We start from the raw sequence: 19,280 nt of genomic DNA on the forward strand, positions 1-19,280 counted from the left end.
TTCGCGCGAATTCAAAATATGCGTGTTAATCGTATGCATTTCGCCAGACTCTCTCAGAGATACTAGAGACGCCTTGTTGCGTCCAGTTGACGCGCGAACTCTAGAGCGAGTGCACATATAAGTGCACTTCGTTCAACCCCATGTTTTCTACTGACTTGATTCGTCCCCAAATGCTCGCGTGTTGGTACGCTTTTTCTGGACGCAACGGTCGCGCGTATTACGCACGAGAGAATCGCAGCGAATTCGCCCTTTCTGGACAAGCGATTAGACAAAATCCAAACTTGAAAGTTGAAATGTTTGACCACAAAGTTAATGCTTTAAATATTAGTAATACATTACATTAATTAAACTGCATTTTTACCTTGATTTGTGGTTTTTCCCACTGCTCAATATTGGACTCCTTGATTTCGAAGTAGACCCTCTCGATGCGCTTCGCGCCACCCATGATCTCAATACGGCCAAGGAACGGCTCAAAATAATTCAAAACGGAGCCAGCTGTCTCTAGGAATCTCGCCAACCTGAAATTTTAATGCAAAATTATTTCCAAATTATTCATAAGGAATATGGAAGTCTAGACATTTACAGTTCTAACAAGCAGTCACTGGTTGGTTTAAATGGCCACTTTACACACTGCGTAACATTTAGCATTCTAAAACCATATTATATGTGGATAAATCCACCTGGTCCATGAAGAAGTATAGAAATTTTAAAAATAAAGTTTTCAGGCGTCGCCTAGTGGGTGAAATAATTCAATTTCAATAAAGGTTTCAGCTCTTTGACTTCACAAACATCAACAGATGAAAGAATTGAAGGAATTTAAATGTTCAAATATGGGCAGAATGGTGAGTGTTACACAGTGTGTAAAGTGGCCACTTAAACCAGCCAATAACAGGTCATAAGCCCTGTAGATGCCTAGACTTCTATATTACCTTATTTAAAATATTCTTCATCTCTGTTGTAATATGTTGATATTAACAGCTTCCCAGGGAGTTGAATCCATTAATTGTCGACAAAAATTTGGACAAACTCAAAATATTGTTGATAAATCCATCTGGTCCATGAAGAAGTATAGAAATTGAAAAAAATAATTTTTTAGACGTTTGCTTGGTATGTAAGTGAAATAATTCAATTATATGAATCTCACCCGCATAAACGAAGGTTTCAGCTCTTTAACCTCACAAACATCAACAGATTTGCGGAGCAACTAGCCCCAATAGATCTACATAATTTTCAGTGATGTCAGGAGCTACGCGAGTATAGCACTGACTCCCACTTTTCAGAAAACGAATGAAATAATCAAATATGTAATACCTTGGTTCATTGGGCATGTGCTCAGAAAGATTGGTCAGTAGCACGGCGAGATTGAAGCCGATTTCTTTGGCTGGCTCGTGGAAGCGATCACAGAATCCAACGTAGTCGATTTTTCCATCGTGGTTCGTTTCACAGCACATCAGCAGAAAATCAATCTCTTCACTGGAAAAAAAACGAAAACTCACTATCTGACAAAACAGTTACTTCGTTCTAGCGGCAAGCGGTGGCTTTTTTATAGGTAAGCTACAAAAAATATTCATGAATTCATACCTTTGTAAGAAATATAAATGCAGCAACTATTAACATTGCGAAATTTTTATGTAGCTTTATTTTCTATTGGATCCAGGCGGATCGAGAATACAGTTCTTTGTATGAAATATAACCAGAACCCCTGGCGAGTGTTTTGCACTTGATGACTGCTCTCAAGTAAAAGTTCTGACCAAGAAAATCAAGTGAAGATAAGTCTGCTTCATCGTGTAGTGGTAAATGCGTTCGCCTACCATTCTTAAGATTCTGGGTTCAATTTCTGGCTGACAGGATGTGAAATATTGATTTTAGAGGATTTTTCGAACTGGAAAATTGGATTGTTCTTGGACAGGCACCTTAAGCGTACAACTGATCGACTTACCTTTGTGTAGCTCAAATGATTAAGATACACTGCGGTTGGTGTACCAATGCAGTTCCCTATGCACCGTTAGTGCGAAAGGGTATGTTGATGATGAATATATCTTGGTACTCTGTTGAACATACTGGAATAAATTGACAAGCTCAGTGGTCAATTTCATTTCGTCTATTTAAAAAACAGTTTGGATACTTTTTTGAAGGAAGAACGCAGACCAAACACACTACAGAAGATAAAAGCGCACCAGCATAGGCTGAAGAAAGAATCTGAAGAGGTTCTTAGCGCGCAACTTTTTTGGTCTTCATTAAATGCGCTCGGCAGTCTCGCGGTGATTGGGTGAACAAAAGGCGTCAACTTACGGTGTATAGCTCTTCTGCTGTTCCATCTTCTCGCGGAAGTCCTTGGGCAGCACCCAGCCATCGTTGTTAGTATCAATCTCCATAAAGTTTGGGCTGGACGTAAGGTTCTTCAGTTTCAAGAACATGTCGAAGTATTTGAGGATCAGCTCTACATTGGAGGCTGACTCTACCAGGGTGTCCACCATCTGTTTGCCGATGGTTCCTAGAAAAGATAATGTAATTTTTATTCAGATACATTTAATATTATTTAAGGACAAATGCTGGACAGTCAAAAATACAACACTACGACTTGAGAGCAAACGCGGTCTTACTTTTCTTCATACAAAGGTATTTTGGAATTTTTCCTGGATTATGGCACTAGAAAAATGTTTTTTTTACACACTATAGATATTGACCATTGGCGTGTCGGTATTGTATTAATTAATGATAAATTGTTTATTATGGGAACTAGCACCATCCAAAAACCCTTAAAAGCGCACAGTTTTACTTAATGTCTTCGGACGTATGGTATACAAATGCCATAACTATTTTTGAAAAATTTAAAAGGTAAAAACACAGAACATTTTATCCTAATACCGTTTTAAAAAAAACATCGGTTCAGTTTTGAGGTGCTGAAAACGGGACAACGAAACGACGATTTTAGCTAGGCATAATCAGTCCGATGTGCAGTTGTCTTTTCGCAATTTGATTTGCAAGAGAGTAACAGAAAACAATGTTTAGTTCCCATTTGTCAAAATTGTCTAGGACTGCATATCCTCTTAAACATTACAAAGCCTACTTGAATATCGGAGACTAATTAAAAAAACACATGATAAGTTTATTAAGCATATGGTATATTATTTACGTAGTTGTTGTTAGGGAAACTCCTACACCAGTTGGATATGACAGAAAGGAAAGCGAGAACTGAATCCAATTAGATGTGGCTAGGTGAACACTGATCAATACTCTCCATTACACCAATGTTGATCGTAATACCACGGATTAATCTGAAAAAATACATAAGCAAGTATGCATTTCTTCTTTTCTCCAAAGTATTGTAGCCAAGCATTCCCAGTATGAAGTCAGACGGGTACAACCGCGGATAGTATCCGCACTCCCTTAAGTAAAGATACCTCAGAAATTTCTTCTGAACCATCTCCAGCATAACAGAGTACTTCAATTCGTGGGGCGCCCAGATCAGAGATCTACACTTAAGTTTGTTTCGCACCAATGAGTTATAAAGAAGCCTAAGAACACGAGTATTCAAGAACACCCTAGCTGTTCAGAGAACAAATACCAACATTTTGCGCGCAGTGTCACAGACTATTAAAATTCTTGTTAAATGTTTCACATATACGCGGGACGGTAGAGTGTTTCCGATGATTAGTTTTAATGTTAGGAATATATAAAATATCAGAAAGTCAATTGATCTGGAGGGGACACGGTAAGCAAGTAGATTAATTAGTTCTGGGGAATCAAATTTGATTTAATTTATTAAGTTGGAGAACATCTATGAGAAGGAAAAATGGCCGTTGCGCGGTTCAAGTTAAGCTTACCATTGACGACGTTTCCCTCAAGCATGGAGAGCATCATGGTGATCATGTCTTTCTGCAAGTTCAGCAGTTCCTTCAGCAAGTCCACTTGCGAAGAATGCTTGGAGAGTTTGTCCTGCATGTGAGAAAAGAGGAAGAGGAAACCTCCTACAGCGTCCCACAACCTAAAAACAACATAATTTCGTTATTTGGCTTACAAACAATGAAAAATAATATTTAACATACAGAAATATTAAAAAAAAAAGACTACTAATTATTCATCAATTACATGTTAACATTAATAAAATACACATTTAAATAAAACTGGCAATTTTTTATATAAAAATTAAGTTTTTGTAAAAAAAAATATGTCTACATAAAACCGCATCTTGTATACACAATCTCTACTAATGGGTATGCGTCTTGGATAGTACGAGTGACCACCGATGCCTTCAGTCAATATTCCTGTCTGATATCAAGCACTGGAATATGTTATGGTATAAATTCAATACAATTAATTAATTTATTTAAAATAAAACATACATTACAAACTAAGATTTAAGACATACATATTATAAAAAGACAAAAAATACATAAAGAGAATCTTGTCAAAGTAGCAGGAGAATCCTGCTCCGGAAAGCGCCTTCGGATGGGACAGATCAACATCCAGAGCAATGTGTTTCAGCATAGCGGTAGCCCTTCCAACAGGTAGGGTGGTTCTGTATATAGGAATATAAAACAATCTGTGCTGACGCTGTCTTAGATAATTATCAGGAACATACAAACCAATGCTCATCATAATCTCAGGCATATCGACCATACCACGCAACGATCGATAAAAATGTGGAGTCAAATACACATTCCTCCTAGTCTCTAAACTGTTGTAGCCAAGCATACCCAGGAGAAACATGGTCAGGTAGAGCTAAGGATAATACCCGCACTCTCACGTAGAGTTATCCCAGAAACTTCTTTTGGATTTTATCTATCGTAAGAGAGTACTTCAGTTCATGTTACTCCCAAATCATCGAGCCACTCTCAAGTCTACTTCGCAGGAGTTATAAAGAGTTTTAGGTACGCGGGTATTTTCGAAAACCCTGGCAGTGCGCAGAACAAATCCGAACATCTTCAATGCCTCACCACGTATTGTCTCTTGTCAGGGTGCTCATAAATCTAACGCCCAGATTCTTAACATTCGATGTTCGTAGCAGACTCTGGTCATTCATTTTGTAGCGAAAAAATAGAGTGTTTTAGACCCCAGTAAAGGACGAGACCGAACACTGAGAAACATTAAACCTAAGTTTGTTTCGCCTTCCCCATTCAAATATATTAGATATATCCGCTTGGAAAAAACGAAAATCGTCAGAAGTCGTCACTTTAAAAAAAAGTCATAAGTCATCCGCTAACAACAGAAAACGTGGGTTCAAAATTACACTTTTGACATTATTAATGAAAATATAGAATAAAAATGGACCCAGGTTAGAGCCTTGCGGAACACCCGAGAAAGTAAAGAAACACTGACGCAAATAGACCGTGGAGACGTATTGGTTTCTATTTTGGAGGAAGCTCGCCATTAATTTTAACATACCATCCTAGAAACCGATCTTATGAGATCAGCTTTTTCAATAAATATCTGTCCTACCTAGAATGAGCCAAAGCTTGCTGGTTCTGTGTGCAAGGACCCTGGATGACCTCAGTAAGGGTGTTGAAAACTTGACTGGCTACACCGATTGCCTTGAAGAAGTTGGCTTTACCGGCGGGATCAATTAGTTCCTAGAAAATATGATAACATTTTAATAAGATCGAAAAACAACACAGAAAAAAATAAAGGAAAATACTACTTAAATAAACAGAAAATATTTTTTTACTTTTTACACTTATTTATAAACCTTAAGCTTTAGTTTCCTAAGAAAGCGATGCCGTTATCTAGCGATCATGATATGCCGTGATACAGTGAGCGTAACAAGACGGTAATTTTAACGGTGACCAGAGATGTCACCTCAAACTGGGTCTTAGGGTGTCACAGTTGACTATTGTTCCCCCGCTGCCATCCTCAATACAACGTCTTGCCTGACGTCGTTGTCTCCCAACAGCCCATAGCCCGAAGTTTGTCTGGGCAGCCTGAGGAAAAAATTGTGCCCCTTCCGTCTGTTCCGCCTTACTGATGCACTTCATCTCCAACATCACAGCTGTTAAGGTCTTCCCCTATGGCCCAGGGCAAGAGTTCACGTTATACCCCGCAGTACTGGATATTTATCCAAACATAGCCACCTGAAGGCTCCGTCTACTGAAGCGAAAGGTGCTTACCCCTGCGGCACGGACACGCTGAATGCGAATTACTCCATTAAGAACCGAGAAGGTGACTCAGTCCCCCAGGAGCCGGGTTAATGGCCTCGTTTAGGTATGACAGGCATATGAATGCCCACAAACCATCATTCGAGACCAAGGAGACCAATTTTATCAACTAATCAATTAATTTCATTAACTGAGCAACTAATTTCATTAACTGATCAACTAATTTTATTTACTGACTTATTTGAATTGCCGACAAACAGTCAGCAGTGGACGTCCTGGACGTCAAGAACCTGTTGCTTTAAAAAGCAGGCAAGCGTGGTTAAGGAGGCATCCACAGCATATGGCCAAGCCAACCGTGTCACCTCCGCCTGATGGCAGCTGTCACCGGAGTTTGTTCCATCTGTTCTGTTTTTACATCATTCCTTTTTATGTCAAACTACAGCAAACCCAAGATTCTTCTGAGACACCTATTCTCAAAACTCAGGATTTTGCTGTTTTGGGCCATAGTAAGGTGCCACAATTCGCATCTGTAGAGGAGAATAGGTGTTATGCAGGCGTTATTTGGTTTTCACTGAGTAAATATCTGATCTTTATATTATAATTAGGAGACCATATTATAGAATTGAATACGGAGACTTTTGTTAAGCTCAAGAGCTGAAACTGAGTTCTTTTATTGTCGTGACTACTAAGCCTGTTTACCTTGCTGGAGTAATGCCAGTAGAAGTCCATGATAGATTCTTGGAGACGTAGCAAGTAGTCCACAGTACAAATTACTACATTTACCGTAGTCGTATTACCGGCCTGAGTTCTGAGGTAGTTCTGCCATTCTAAAAACAACACACAATTTTATTTATTTAGCGAGGTCAACAGACATGAGTAACACGAATTACATTACTAAATACGAGGTATATCCACAAAGTAAGTTCTGTTCGTGTTTCTTGCTGTCACAGCGTAGCGATGGCGGTTTCACGCATGTGTGGTATTTACCCCGACCTATAGATAATGAGTTGACGCCACTTTAAGTTAACTGACTGTTGTGTACGCCTCGTGGTGCTTGTTTGAAGCGCCGAATAAAATTTGAAATCCCACCGCTTGTGAGGTAAGGTCTGTTATTCATTTTCTTAATGCGAAGAACATTAAACCAGTCACCATCAACAGATCTGGGAGGTTTACGGAGAACATGTGATAAGTGATTCTATGATAAAAAGATGGGAGAGACAGTTTAATGAAGGCCGTGATAATGCTTGACAACGAAGTGGGGGTCCATATTTTATTACTGTTAAACCGGTTTGTGTAGATTAAGAAAAAAAAAAAAATTAAAATTTTTCAATTTCTTCTCTCTATGGAATTTCCCCAAATTTCTAGACCACTTCTTCATGAAATGAGGAATTCCAGCCCAACCCGGAATTAAATTTTAAAAATGTTTTCGTGTACACGTGAATATTTAAAAAAATTGGAGTAAGATGAAATATCTCAAAAACGCACGCAAAAATAAATAAAAAATGTAAAAAATAAAAATACTATTCATTTTAAAATCGTAAATAATGACGTCACTCCTTATATCTACGTGTAGTATTACCGGTTTCCGCTTTAAAGCCCCCGCACCTTGTAAGAGTATTATTTGTATAATTTGACATTTCAACCAGAGATTATGACAACTCTCTCGGTTTTTCTAAATCGAAACGTTCGTAAAAACAACCATAACATATAAATGAGCAAATTACGATCAACCAAATGAAGTGATCAAAGCAATATTCCATAGATTCTTGTCAGTTTAGTTATTGGCTGGAGAAATACAACTTACCGCGGTCAGTGAAAGTAAGAATGACAACCGTTTCATGACGTCACTACTGAAAAGTGACACACTGATTACAGTCATTTGGCGCGGTATTTGATAAATGTAACTTTAAAAAATCATATCTTTGTAAAAAACGCACAAAAAAAAATATACATTTATTTTTGCTTAGTTAAATAGTACGCTAATAGAAAAAAAAAAATTAGAAAACAGTGGAATTCCTCGTTGTTCCTTAAAAAACTAGATTTTCGAAAACATGCGCTCGTTTTGTGCCTAAATCTTTTACTTAGGAATACGAATCACATCACAAGTGGCTTTTATAAGCCTTGAACTATAAATATATTTTTTAAATCCATGTTTAGGGGTTTACCCTTTTCATAGAGGAAATATAAAAGCTTGTGCCACGCTATGTGGCGAGTGACGATTTTCTAATGATTTTTTTCTGAATATACATATTTTAAGGGATTCAAAGAAACGATGAGAAGAATCTTTAAGTGAAATATAAGACAATCAGTTTAAGTCTTTTTTATTTATATCACTACAGAGATGGGTAGAATTTTTGTTTCAAGATTATGGATATTCGAGCGTTTACAGGGCTTATGACCTGTCATAGGTTGGGTTCAAGTGGCCACTTTTATGTAGAGATACTACAACATTCCCCATTCCGCTTATAAGTTTAAGTCAATTTCAAAAACATCTTCAAAATTAATGACACATTGTAGTAAGAGCAGCAATATATTGAATCCCACTCTACCCCAACTTGATTCCATTTTCTAATAGTGAGTTATTTACAACTCGTTGAAAATGGCCCTCAAAATTAAATATTTGGGTAAATCATAAGAACGCAAATATTTATTTAAAAAAATAAAAAAATATATAACACTTTTGAATTTTAAAAGGCAGTGTATCAATTTACTATCTTCAAATTGTAATACCTAAATAATACTATGTTAATTTCAATTGTTTACCGTTTATTGACTTATATATGCATTCTAAATAAGTATTTTTCTAACTTCTTCTAATTTTAAGATTATTTTAATACAACCTATACGAAATAATGTATTCATGTCCTCCACTGCAATAAATGTATGTATTATTACGTATCCTCATATATTTTCTACTAATATGTAATGATTTTTATTTTTCTTTCTCTTCTTAATTCATTATTATTTTTTGCTCTTTTCTTTGTGTAATTAGTGTTTTTTTTTTTCGTTTCTTTTCTTGAATTAATTTACAAGTAAAAAATATTTCTCTTTATCATTTTTTTTACATCATTATATAGTTTTATACATAAACATATAATATTTGCCTAAATATTAGTTTTAAATAATAATACATATATATATATATATCTATTTAATGTTATTCAATATTGTTTTCTTAGTTTTTTTTTAACTGGTTCAAAGTATTTCTACTACCAAATTATCTTTTTTTTATCGATAATTCTATAACTGGTAATATTTTATTCTTTTATATAGTTTATATTTCTTAGACTTTCTAAATTAATAATATTGTTTTAAATGCTCTGTATTACTTATGCTTACATGTATGTATATTTAATTGTATTTGTAACTAATATGTAAAAGGCACTATAGTAGGGCCAATTGAATAAGTCACATTTGACACTTCATCAAAATTCAACAACATAACCTTGTAAGGGCCGTAATAAAATATTATTTATTTTTTCGAATTTAGAACTGCTCAATTGCTTCACTTTTTTCAACCACGATTACGTATTTATTGTAATAATGACAAAAAAAGGTAATTTTATGATTTACTTTCACTAATAAACCATTCTAAGCATAATAAACTTTTTCTGTTCTAAACGTCGTTACAATGTTGCATCAGTGATCCCCTTTTCTTTTTAAACACTAGGGATGTTACCCAGAAAAATCGAATGTTGATAGTTTTGTTAAATTATGTATTTATCTTATTTTGTTCCTTAAATTTACGATAGAAAATAAAAATGGGACAGGGATACGACTTATGATTTTTAAAATAAAATAACAGTACCCATAAGTACTTTTTCATAGCAACTGAATTCAATTCACATGTATTATGTTTGAAGCAGGGGCGAATCGTCAAAGTAAGCGATTATGCACAGCTTACCATTATATTTGACTTTAAATTATAATAATTTATAGTAACCATGTTTATGGGAAAATATATAAAGTAATTGTTATTTATTATAAATCACCGTTTATATCTTTCTACAAAAAAATATCTATGAAGTGCGCCCAGCGCCAGCGCCCAGTCCATTCTCACTGAACGATAAAACTAGCCGATTACAAAAAAGTACACTGTATTTTTCGTCTTTAACCCAAGTCGGCTTTTTTAGTACTAAAACAAACTCGCAGATTACAAATATTTTTAGAAGATTCTCTATTTGGAAACTAGTATTTCGAACATTTTTTCCGAAGGACTATTTTTCTTTGATGGGATACCGTTGACATATTATGTATCACATAGGACAGGTGGCGTTCGCAGTGGCCGTTTTAGGCATTATTCATTTTAAAAGAAATCGGCCAGTGCTCAAGTCTTGACAGTACTGTCAATGACAGATCATAATGGAAATATCTGCGGAATGTCATTGTGGTATGTGTTAATAAACTTTTGTACAAGTTTAGTATTCTAATAAAATAGTGTTGATAAAAGCTACGTATATCGCGTGGTTAGTAATAATTGTTGTTTTGAGTTGATTTTCACAGAACCACAGAAAAAGTAGTAATTTATAATAACATTACTTACATGTTATGTAAGTACTTATATGTAGTACAAATTAATGAACATTTTTAATAGATTACCTATAAAATAAATCACGGCTCGCCACTGGTTTGAAGTCCAAATCGATTCATTCACTTAAATCGATGCTTTTAAGCAGGTTACTTCACTATGAAGCTAAAACCGGCAAATGTCAAATGTGACATATTAAATTGGCCCTACTATAAGTGCCGTTTATTTCAATAAAATTTAAAAAAAATATATATAAAAAAATGCATTTCTGTCTTCATATTTCAAAATGCACTTCTGTTCTTTCCACTGTTATACTAATGTGTAAAGATGATATTTTTGATATTTTTCTTTTTCTTCTAAAAATCATTTATATATTTTTTGCTACTTCTTTGTAAAATACATGTCTGTCTTTATTTGTATATATGTATGTAAAAATACTCGTATGTAAAAGCCTAAAAAGCGTTTAAATAAATAAAATGTACATATGTGTCTTACCTAAATTGTGTCCCTCACAAGTAAGTTGTATGAAACGAAACAAAGCGCAAGTGAACTCGGCGTCGTGCATGTTCTTCTCCCCGGCCGCTCCTTCTAGACCCACCCCCAGCCCTTAAAAACAATTTGATAAAACAAATGCTATTTATTCAACGATAGGAAAATATCACATGGTTTTTATATTGAAATCAACCACTGATTTAAGTCTACTTAAAATCTTTTATATTTGAAGCAGTAACTTTGTGGTTATTCATTATTTATTTATTAGGTCTACAACTTAAAAACTGGAATTTGACACTATAGTCCTTCAAATATTTTTTTTTATTTTTTTTATTTTTTTATTTTTAATTTTTTTTATTTCCTTATATGGTCCTTCAAATATAACATGATTAGAATGACAGTTGTCAGAAAAACTGACGACATAACTTTGCAGTAACGTCTAAGGAGTGATTTATATTGACACACGAAAAATCATTCGTATTTGTTATGTCAATTATTTTTTTAATACAATGCTTGACATATACATCAACCTATAAAATCAGCTTTAACGCTAAAAAAAACCAAAAAAAACCGCATTATTAACGATGTTCTTACAAGGTTACATGATTTTGCAAAAACGTTAGAGATAGCAAATAGGACAAATTGATCAATGTAATTTGAGCGAATAAAAAAAATATTCGTTTGATAGTTCACGAAAAAAGTATAAATGTCTAATGATTACTACTACAACTACTACTACCATCACGCCATTTCCCCGTAGGGGTAGGCAGAGAGAATGGACCGCCACACACGTCTATCCTGGCATACAATCCTAGCCTCTTCCACATTCATACATCTTGTCATACATGCCCTTCGGTTCTGTCTGCTTTTGACATGACCAGATTAAGATTTTTGTTTATCTGATCATGCCACGTCTTCCTTGGTCGTCCTCGTCTAACGTTGACACCCAGGTTTAAGAAAAATCACATTTTATATTTTGTGTTCTCACCGGGAATCGAACCCGGAACCTTCCGTGTGTGAGTCAAGCGTCTTAACCACTACACCACGAAGGCCGTCTATTTAGTTGTAATATTGTATTTTTATTTGTTATTATTTGTTATTTTTTTGTTATTAATAAGCTTATTTATAATTTTATCATAATCATTAACTATGGAGTTTTATCAAGAAATATCAACAAAAAACATAAATATTAGTATAAATGTCTTTATAAACACACTAAAATAGGCTTGTTTTTGCGTTTTTATATCAATTTTCGGAAACGGAGTTTCATGATTGCATGCAAAAACTGATAAAATTGATTTGATCGGTACATATGGCCAGAACACCCGAATTGAGATGTGAAAAGGCCATGAAAAAACGAAGAAGAATAAGAAGATCGGTACATGATCAGTGATCAGTAATTTCCCATCACTATTGACATGAGTTTGACATCAAGCTAAATTTTAAGAACTATAGATGTCAGCACTCGTGTATGCGATGTAGCAAATCATTGGCATACATGTGATTTTGAAACTAAAAAAAAAACTAAAACTTGATAAACTGTCAAAATCTGTCAACATTGTTTGATTTGCTTGTGAGCATCACAGTTTTTTCAATCATGGAATTTTTGAAAATTGGCGTAAAAAACCGCATATGCGGGAATTTTTGCTGGGTCACTTTTTTGCGAAGGAAACTGCAGCCGAAAGACATCGTTTGCTCGTGGAATTGTATGGTGAACATGCTTTTGCGAAATCCCAGGGTTTCGAGTCAAAAGTGGCGATTTTGATATCAAAGACGAAGAGCGGCCTGGACAGCCAAAAAAGTTTCAAGATGAAGAATTGGAAGCGGTGGTCGATCAAGACTGCAAGTCCAAGGCATCAAAAATTGATTCGATTCGTTCTTTGAGACCATTTTAAAGAGAATATGGAAGTCTAGGCATTTGCAGGGCTTATGAGATTATTATTGCAAATAAGGAACTTCAATCCAACGGGAAATTGGATGCAAAAAATGTTTTCTTACGCGCGGCAAAAATTGGAGCATTATATTATATGGCAAAGTTTCTTGAAAATGTACAAATGTTCTCTTTATGATTATCAATATGAGTACGAGTATTATATAAGTATTACCTTCAGCTTTTGTGTTCCTTTCAAAGGCATCTAAATCCAGTACTGAGCAGGAGTTCATTAGACCTGCTATCGATGTAAAGAAGCCCACATCTTTTTTCTCTTTGAGGTGATTAAGCATACCCTAAAAATTTCGAAATTAATTTTGGAATTTGAAGATCAATCTTGACAATAATGTGATGTTGTGATTAAAAAAACAGTAGGAATTTTAACATTCATTGTGAAAACAAAGTGATTGATACTGAAAATAAAGTGATGGAGTTTTAAGATCGATTGTAAAAGTAAAGTGACGGAATTTTAAGATCGATTGTAAAAGTAAAGAGATGTAATTTTAAGATCTATAGTAAAAGTAAAGTGAAGGAATTTTACAAAATTTTAGGATTGATTGTGAAAATAAAGTGATCGATGTTAAAAATAAAGTTATGGAGTTTTAAGCTCGATGGTAAAATTAAAGTGATGGAATTTTAAGATTGATTGTACAAGTAAAGTGATGAAATTTAAAGATTGATTGTACAAGTAAAGCTATGGAATTTAAAAATTTATTGTAAAAGTATAGTGCCGGAATATGAACATCGATTATAAAATTAAAGTAATAGAATTTTAAGATCGATTGTAAAAGTAAAGTGAAAGAATTTTAAGATTGATTGTAAGTAAAGTTATTGAATTTAAGGATCTCATGGAATTTTCAGATTGATCTAGAAATTAATGTCATGGAATTTCAAGACTGATCCGCAAATAGATTATCGGAAGTCAAAATAGATTTTGGAAAAAAGTAATGCCGTTTTATATGCTTTCCGTACGTCATCACAAAAAAAGTAAGGCTTATATAAATCAACCCTATTAAATCATTTCAAAGCTGATGAACGGTAATTTACATTTTTTAGATTAAAGTGCTTTCTATGTTTACTTTTGTATGGGTACTATTGTGTACCATATTTACGTGTATACTTATTTTTAAAATGAATTTAATTGTTATTATTATTACTATTTGAAAAAAAAAATTAAGACAAAAGAATTTAATTGTATTAAAAGAAAGAAAAGAAAGAAAAATAAAGAAAAAAGAAAAATATATATAAATTATTTTCCTTTTAAAATTTGTTTAATTATTTTTTATATCTAAATACGTTCTTTATACAAAACTGCTGTTTTATATATATAGTATTTATGTAAAATAATACTTTTCAATTGAATTTTTAAGTTTTTCACATTATATTGAAATGTTTATATTATTTTTAATATGTATCTTTTTAAGGTAAAAGACACTGCGTGCCGTGTATATTATCAGATAAATAAATAAAAATGGTAAATCGAAACATGGACCAACCCACACCAGACAGTTTTTATGAATTGGAAGAAATAGCTTTAAGCAATAAACTAAGAACATTAAAAGTTTTAAATGGATTAATTTGGCGATTACCATCTGGATATCGATGTTGCCCCCCCTCAAGACGCTAATTCCCAGCTCCAACGTCATCATGACCATCTCGCTGGGGATTCCCTTGGAAGCGGATATATGAAGCAGCACCATCTCAGCAACTCCCCGGTTGGCCAGCCTCGCTTGGTGGAACAGCAGCTTCTGCTTCTCCATCTCTTGTTCCTGAGCCCAAAATTTCAATTTGTAACATATTTAAAAAGGCTGTCCATATCTTCGAAGAGATATCATTTCCGTCATCAATCAAATTAGGATGTAAATAAACATATAGATGGTTCAAATATGACCCGGAATTTGTAAAAAAAACAACTGTAATGAATTATTCAAACACAATGATTTATAAATATTTATTTATCATATGCGTTCTTATGATTTACCCGAATAATTAATTTTAAGGGCCTTTTTTAACAAGTTTTAAATAACTCACTATTAGGAAATGGGATCGTCCATTTTTCAGTTTACAACGCCATAATCTTGAAGCAGGATGCAGGAAAGATGGAATATCCTTAACAGATATCCACACTGTAGTTAAAAGTAGTTATCACGCGCCATTGTTCTTGGACTTTGCAACAATGGTGATTGGACTCGTAAAGGTAATAAACCAAAATCAGTGATCGAAAATCCCATTTCCAAGACAAACAAAAACGATTTTTTTCCGAGTACCTTAGCCTTGTACATGACACGTAAGGCTACTAAATACAGGGGTCCAAATATATATTTAAAAAAAAAAAAAAAAAGGGATTGTCGAACTCATAGTGTAATGGTCAGTGCGTTTACCTACCATGCAAGAGGTCTCAGGTTCGATTCCCGACATGTTGATAATTTTTTTTTTTCATAAAATGGTGTTTTCATACTACAATATAATAAACTTCGCTGGTCTGTCTTTAAATCGTACTTTTGTATGTCATTATATCATTGTCGACTGTTTGTTTCTATAAAATAAATGAATAAATATGAGAGCTGTGAAGGATATCCGGTATGCTTACCGTAAACGAACCAATCGGAAGAACTGACAGAGAAGAACCTCTGACGTCACACGCGGAGTTTTTTCAGAGATACAAAACTTTTAAAAAAATCATAGCGCTGAAATACGATACATAAAATTTTTATTTTTTTGCTTAGTTTAATAGTCTATTGACAAATAAAAATAAATAAAAAAAGACACTGAACGTCCTCATTCTATGACGGATAAATACAAAAAAGTAGAAACCAAAATCAGTTCTTCAGAACAGCTCTGAGAAACGTAACAATACTATTTTGAATATCATAAACTTTTCTGCTCACACAAATTTAAAATACACATTTGGTCATGATATTCACAATTACAACACGCGTTACTCGGGGAATCTTCACGTGTCTAAGTTTTGCTTAATGAAGTTTGGCAGAAGGTCTTTGGAAAATACTGGCCATTCCGAATTTAATAAACTGCCCGGTAGTTTTAAACACGAAAAGTCAAATAGCAAATCCAGAAGTGTTGCAATTAAAAAAAAAATACTTAAATCTTTTTGATAGTGAAAGTTATTAACGTAATTTATATAGATGGTGTAAAGTTCTGTGTTTTATGTTTTCTTACTATTTCGAATATATTAACCATGTATGACATTATGTATTGTCACAAAAATGGTTTTCTTTTTATGTACGGTCCCAAATGAGTTTTTTTTAAATAACTCATGGGAGTATAACCCTCCCTCCCCGGTGATGTGTAGCTAGTACACATTGCGTCTAATAACTTAAATATCATTATAAATATAAAAAATATTGGGTTTAGATTTTCAGTATTCCTCCATTACACATTTACGTATCGACTGAAATAATTTGTTATTAAATAATAAGTACTTATAAGGCACAAAAAAGCATTTTATCGGAAATCGGGGATACATTACAAATATCATCAAACGTGTACTCTCAGTCAGTCACGTATTCCAGTACTATAAAGCTACTTAGTAGATCTCGGGAAGTTGGCGCGGGTGCACGTTTCGCCCGAGTCGTTAGCAAAACCCAATGGATTTGTCATGATTTCAGCAGTTAGATTTGAAATATCATCATCTTTGAATTAAATTCTGGTTCAACAATATTTTTGTAGACAAGGACTGGATTCAACTCCCTGGGGAGCTGTTTATATTAACATATTACAACAGAGATGAAGAACATTTAAGAAAAGGTAATATAGAAGTCTAGGCATCTACAGGGCTTATGGGCATAAATAAAGGTTTCAGCTCTTTAACTTCACAAACATCAACAGATGAAAGAATTGAAGGAATATAGATGTTCAAATATAGGCAGAATAGTGAATGTTACACAGTGTGTAAAGTGGCCACTAAAATCAGCCATTGCCAGGTCATAAGCCCTGTAGATGCCTAGACTTCTATATTGCCTTTTCTTAAATGTTCTTCATCCCTGTTGTAATATGTTAAATTATGGTTAATTAAAGCCATTCCCTTTAATATTCAACTTTTTCCTTTTTAAATCTCTTATTTTTTTAATGTGTAGTGACTACACAGCACCGTAACGCGCGGGTGTATTTAGGACAGTAAAGCTAGGGTTTCCTAGGACAGCGGTGCCCGTATTTTAACGGCCGTAGTGAACGGTGATGCGGTGGACAGCCGTCGTAACGGTGATGCGGTGGACAGCCGTCGTAACGGTGACTAGAGAATGGTTTCTTATGAAAAGGGTGTTAAATAGTGTTGATAACGCCGTTTTCCCAGGAAACCAGTCTCTAGTCACCGTTACGACGGCTGTCAACCGTGTTACCGTTCAGTACGGCCGTTAAGATACGGGCACCGCTGTCCTAGGAAACCCTAGCTTTAGGGAAAGGTCAATTGATTGATTTGGTGTTTATTTTGTAGAACTCCATAATCAAACTTATAATTTTAGAAATCAAACACTGATTTCAGTCTACTGAACACTAATAATATCCAACATTATTTTTTGGTATGTGTATTTTTGTACATACACAAATCTGGATTTCTCCGAGGGGAAGTAGGTATATATTTTTTTTATCAATATTCCTACAGAGATGAGGTAGAATTTTTTTTCAAATTCAGGATTATCGATATTCGAGCGTTTACTGGGCTTATGACCTGTCATTGGCTGGGTTGAGTGGCCACTTTACGTACAACATTCCCCATTCCGCTTATTAGCGAATATCGACAACGGTATCATTTTTGATTCTTGTATATATCTTATTAAATGAGAAAGCTTTCACTAGCGTGTTGGAGCACCATCTATGTATTGATATTGAAGTTAAGTATTTTTAATTAGCATTTAATTAGTATTTTTAATTTTTAATTTAATTAATTTTTAATTATTTTTAATTATTTTTAATTTTTAATTAGAATATCGATAATCCTGAATTTGAAAAAAAATTCTACCTCATCTCTGTAGGAATATTGATAAAAAAAAAACTAATAATATCTACTAAATATCACTAAAATGACCATTAGTAAAATTGTTTACCATTAGCTTGTCCATCGTCCTCTATGGATGCAATAACAGAACAGAAAAAAGATTAACATATTACAACAGAGATGAATAACAGTTCAGAGAAGGGATTATAAAATTACTTATTTTTATTTGGGAAAAAAAACAACAGTTTTTACATAGCTACAGGCTCTACTTTGGTACAAATTAATTTGTCAGCACGCGTCGCACTCCGAGTATAAACACAACTTGGTACGTGATTACAACACCAGGTTTACTAGTATGGAAGGGCTAGCTGTTCCTAGATATTGCAACAAATATGACAAAAGGACACTGCAATGCAGTATACGTAAAATATTTAACATGTTACCAAACAATATTAAAAATGCTGAGTTAAATACAGGAGTGCGACGTTTGCTCAAATTACGGTTATTAGGAAAAAGTTTTTTGTATTAGTGATAGTTTTTAATTTTTCATAATGAAATATGTAATGTTTTTCAAGTAAAATTATTATTAATGTAAGTTAAGTGTGAATGAAGGTCTCTGTATAAAGACAGCACAGCATGTGTTAGGGTAAATGGATCATACACATCGTGGTTTGACATTCATAAAGGAGTGAAGCAGGGATGTGTTATGTCACCATGGCTGTTCAACGTGTATATCGATAACTGCATGAAAGAACTGAAAGGCTTAAGAATGGGAGCAAAAAAGGGGGATTTAAAAGTCAATTGTCTTTTGTATGCTGACGATGCTGTACTCCTTGCTAATAACAAAGAGGAACTGCAATTCTTGGTAACAAAGGTCTACAATGTATGCAAGAGAAGCGATTTGTTGATTAATGTCGATAAATCGAATGTGATGGTTTTTGAAAGAAATGAAAGTATGACTAAATGTGAAATCACTGTGAATGGAGTTATACTAAAACAAGTAGAGGAATTTGTGTATCTGGGATGTATGTTCACTAGGGATGGAATGACTGAGAAAGATATTGAAAGGAGGGTGAGTGCCGGGAACAGAGTGAACGGTGCACTTAAATCGACCTTGGCAAATAAATGCTTGTCACAAGAGGCAAAATTAGCAGTTTACAACGGAGTCCTGGTCCCATCCCTGATGTATGGGAGCGAAGTATGGACTTGGAAAAACAGGGATGAATGTAGGCTGAATGCTGTCGAAATGCGATCTCTCAGGCGAATGTGTGGTAAAACTATGTA

General features: G+C 34.3%; 1 protein-coding gene across 2 annotated transcripts in view; it reads right to left on the reverse strand.

The window, feature by feature from the left end:
• Positions 1–19,280, reverse strand: part of RyR (Ryanodine receptor) — a 126,614-nt gene that overhangs the window by 34,929 nt on the left and 72,405 nt on the right. For both annotated transcript variants that reach the window (XM_088231329.1, XM_088231328.1), the window contains exons 42-50: positions 14,635–14,814; positions 13,221–13,341; positions 11,119–11,229; positions 6,795–6,922; positions 5,443–5,573; positions 3,828–3,988; positions 2,293–2,494; positions 1,312–1,473; positions 362–518 (exon numbers count right to left, since the gene is read on the reverse strand). In XM_088231329.1, coding sequence (XP_088087455.1) covers positions 362–518; positions 1,312–1,473; positions 2,293–2,494; positions 3,828–3,988; positions 5,443–5,573; positions 6,795–6,922; positions 11,119–11,229; positions 13,221–13,341; positions 14,635–14,814 — 1,353 coding nt within the window. The remainder of the gene's footprint in view (positions 1–361; positions 519–1,311; positions 1,474–2,292; positions 2,495–3,827; positions 3,989–5,442; positions 5,574–6,794; positions 6,923–11,118; positions 11,230–13,220; positions 13,342–14,634; positions 14,815–19,280) is intronic.

Source organism: Micrasema longulum, unplaced genomic scaffold (assembly GCF_059751315.1).
Source record: "Micrasema longulum isolate JH-2025_06_02 unplaced genomic scaffold, ASM5975131v1 h1tg000873l, whole genome shotgun sequence".
NCBI classification, from domain to species: domain Eukaryota; kingdom Metazoa; phylum Arthropoda; class Insecta; order Trichoptera; family Brachycentridae; genus Micrasema; species Micrasema longulum.